Source organism: Limulus polyphemus, unplaced genomic scaffold (genome assembly GCF_000517525.1).
Source record: "Limulus polyphemus unplaced genomic scaffold, Limulus_polyphemus-2.1.2 Scaffold7646, whole genome shotgun sequence".
NCBI lineage: Eukaryota > Metazoa > Arthropoda > Merostomata > Xiphosura > Limulidae > Limulus > Limulus polyphemus.
In genome coordinates, this window is record NW_013673256.1 from 24,520 (window position 1) to 27,388 (window position 2,869).

A 2,869-nucleotide genomic window follows, 5' to 3' on the forward strand; every position below is an offset into this window, starting at 1 on the left:
AGATGCCACAAAATAAATAATTGACAGTGGTTAATTTGAACTGACACTGTTAAGATACCACAAAATAAATAATTGACAGTGGTTAATTTGAACTGACACTGTGAAGATACTACAAAATAAATAATTGACAGTGGTTAATTTGAACTGATACTGTGAAGATACCACAAAATAAATAATTGACAGTGGTTAATTTGAACTGATACTGTGAAGATACCACAAAATCAATAATTGACAGTGGTTAATTTGAACTGACACTGTGAAGATGCCACTGACTTGCCTGTTGTAAAAGAAACCATGTGAAGTGGTATGTCACTCTTTAGTGTACAGCATGTTGCTGACTTCAATTTGGCAGTTACTTGAAACACCAACTATGATAATATAATAAATAGAAGATTTAGAGTTTAATTTGTATCTGCTTTTTTTTATCAAGAAAATCTATTAAAAGGGCAAATATACACTTAAAAACTATGTGAAACATAAGATAACTTCTCATATATATATATGGACACAAGTGTTTAAACTCCTGGGTCAACAATGGATCAGCCACTATATAAAATAAACATTTCCTACAGAGAATTGTTATAAACAAAACTACAATTTTGGATTTATTTTACCAATCTTATGATACACACATGAGACATTCTGCCTATAAGCAGAAATTAGCTAATTAAAATGAATTTACAACTCTACACACCAAAAAAAAAGAAAACTGCTGATGATATTAAACAGTTAGGAGGAAACACTAATTAAAACTCTGTATTTACATCTTTATAAAGAACAAGAAAAAAGTACTAAAACAGTGTCTTTGTTAACCCTTTTAAAGCATATACTTTTTTCAGTTACATCATGCTCAAAATCTTTGTCAGATAATTCAGGTTCAGAGCAAGAATCTTTGTCAGATAATTCAGGTTCAGAGCAAGAATCTTTGTCAGATAATTCAGGTTCAGAGCAAGAATCTTTGTCAGCTTGCACCACTTGAATTTTCTTCTCAAATATGAAAACACTGAACAATTTGATCCATTTTTCGAGTCTGTTTTCTCATAAAAATTAAACAATTTTCAGCTGCATATATTACTGTTTGTTTGCTTGTTTTGAATTTTGCACAAAGCGACATGAGGCTATCTGCACTAGCCATCCCTACTTTAACAGTGAAAGACTAGAAGGAAAGCAGCTATTCATCACCACCCTCTGCCACCTCTTGGGCTATACTTTTACCAATGAATAGTGGGTTTGACTATCACATTATAAAGCTCCCATGGCTGAAAGGGTGAGCATGTTTGGTGGGACAAGGATGTGAACCCATGACCATCAGATTTCAATTCAAGCACCCTAACCACCTGGCCATGCCAGGCCGATATATTACTGAATAGCAACATATGCCATGTTTGTGACGAAGAATCCACTTTTTAGAAAATAAATTTGTAATCAGATTGAAAGAGTAGTAAAAGAAATTTTATTACAGATACACAATGTTTTGACAGTCTTATATCATCATCATTATGCATTGCTGAGCAACTGTCACTTAACCCTAATTCTACACTCTTCCAGTCTTATGTCATCATCATTATGCATTGCTGAGCAACTGTCACTTAACCCTAAATCTACACTCTTCCAGTCTTATGTCATCATCATTATGCATTGCTGAGCAACTGTCACTTAACCCTAATTCTACACTCTTCCAGCTTCCATGTGACTTATAGTGTCAAGGGATTTTACATAATTCTTGTCATAACTTAGAATTTATTGAAACTACAGTCCTAATGAATATATTTTAGAGATAAGTACCTGTTTGAAATTTATTTTAATTCTAAAAATGTGATGTTCAAATCAGGTAAACTTACTTCTGAAATACCAAAAGTTGGTATATCTACATTGTAAAAAAAATGGATATTGATGAACATGAAAAGAAACTGAAAAATATAAAACTACAAGCAACAAGGTAGGAGGGTAGTAATATAGACTATTAGAAGTATGTAGATTTCAAGTAGAATCCAGAACCAGAAGATAATTCACAGATTTAGGGAGAATGACCAGAGTGGACTAGTTTTATAAAAAAATACTGAACCTAAAGGTCCTCAAAAAGAAGGCATTCATCTGAGCAATATACTTTTTTACCCATTAGGCCCTTTAATTCAGGAAAATATTTTGTCAGCATTATTAGTGTAGTGATCTTGTGGAGCTGACAAGAGGACAAAGGAGGTGATGTTAACAAATAATAAGAATACCATGACCTGTGGAAGACAAGTCCTAACATATTATCATACAAATATATACTCCAGAAGTCCAAACACACTATCATACAGATACATACTTCAGAAGTCCAAACACATTATCATATAAATACATACTCCAGAAGTCCAAACACATTATCATACACATACATACTTCAGAAGTCCAAACACATTATCATACAAATACATACTTCAGAAGTCCAAACACACTATCATACAAATACATACTCCAGAAGTCCAAACACATTATCATACACATACATACTCCAGAAGTCCAAACACATTATCATACACATACATACTTCAGAAGTCCAAACACATTATCATACACATACATACTTCAGAAGTCCAAACACACTATCATACAAATACATACTTCAGAAGTCCAAACACACTATCATACAAATACATACTCCAGAAGTCCAAACACACTATCATACAAATACATACTCCAGAAGTCCAAACACATTATCATACAAATACATACTCCAGAAGTCCAAACACATTATCACACAAATACATAATCCAGAAGTCCAAACATGTTATCATACAAATACATAATCCAGAAGTCCAAACATGTTATCATACAAATACATAATCCAGAAGTCCAAACATGTTATCATACAAATACATAATCC

General features: G+C 32.6%; 1 protein-coding gene across 1 annotated transcript in view; it reads right to left on the minus strand.

Moving 5' to 3' along the window:
* Positions 1–984, minus strand: part of LOC106474754 (mannosyl-oligosaccharide 1,2-alpha-mannosidase IA-like) — a gene marked incomplete at its 5' end in the record, with an annotated part of 15,658 nt that extends 14,674 nt beyond the window's left edge. The window contains one exon of the mRNA XM_022403060.1: positions 831–984. Within this exon, the coding sequence (XP_022258768.1) occupies positions 831–984 (154 nt within the window). The remainder of the gene's footprint in view (positions 1–830) is intronic.
* Between the last annotated feature and the right edge of the window lie 1,885 nt (positions 985–2,869).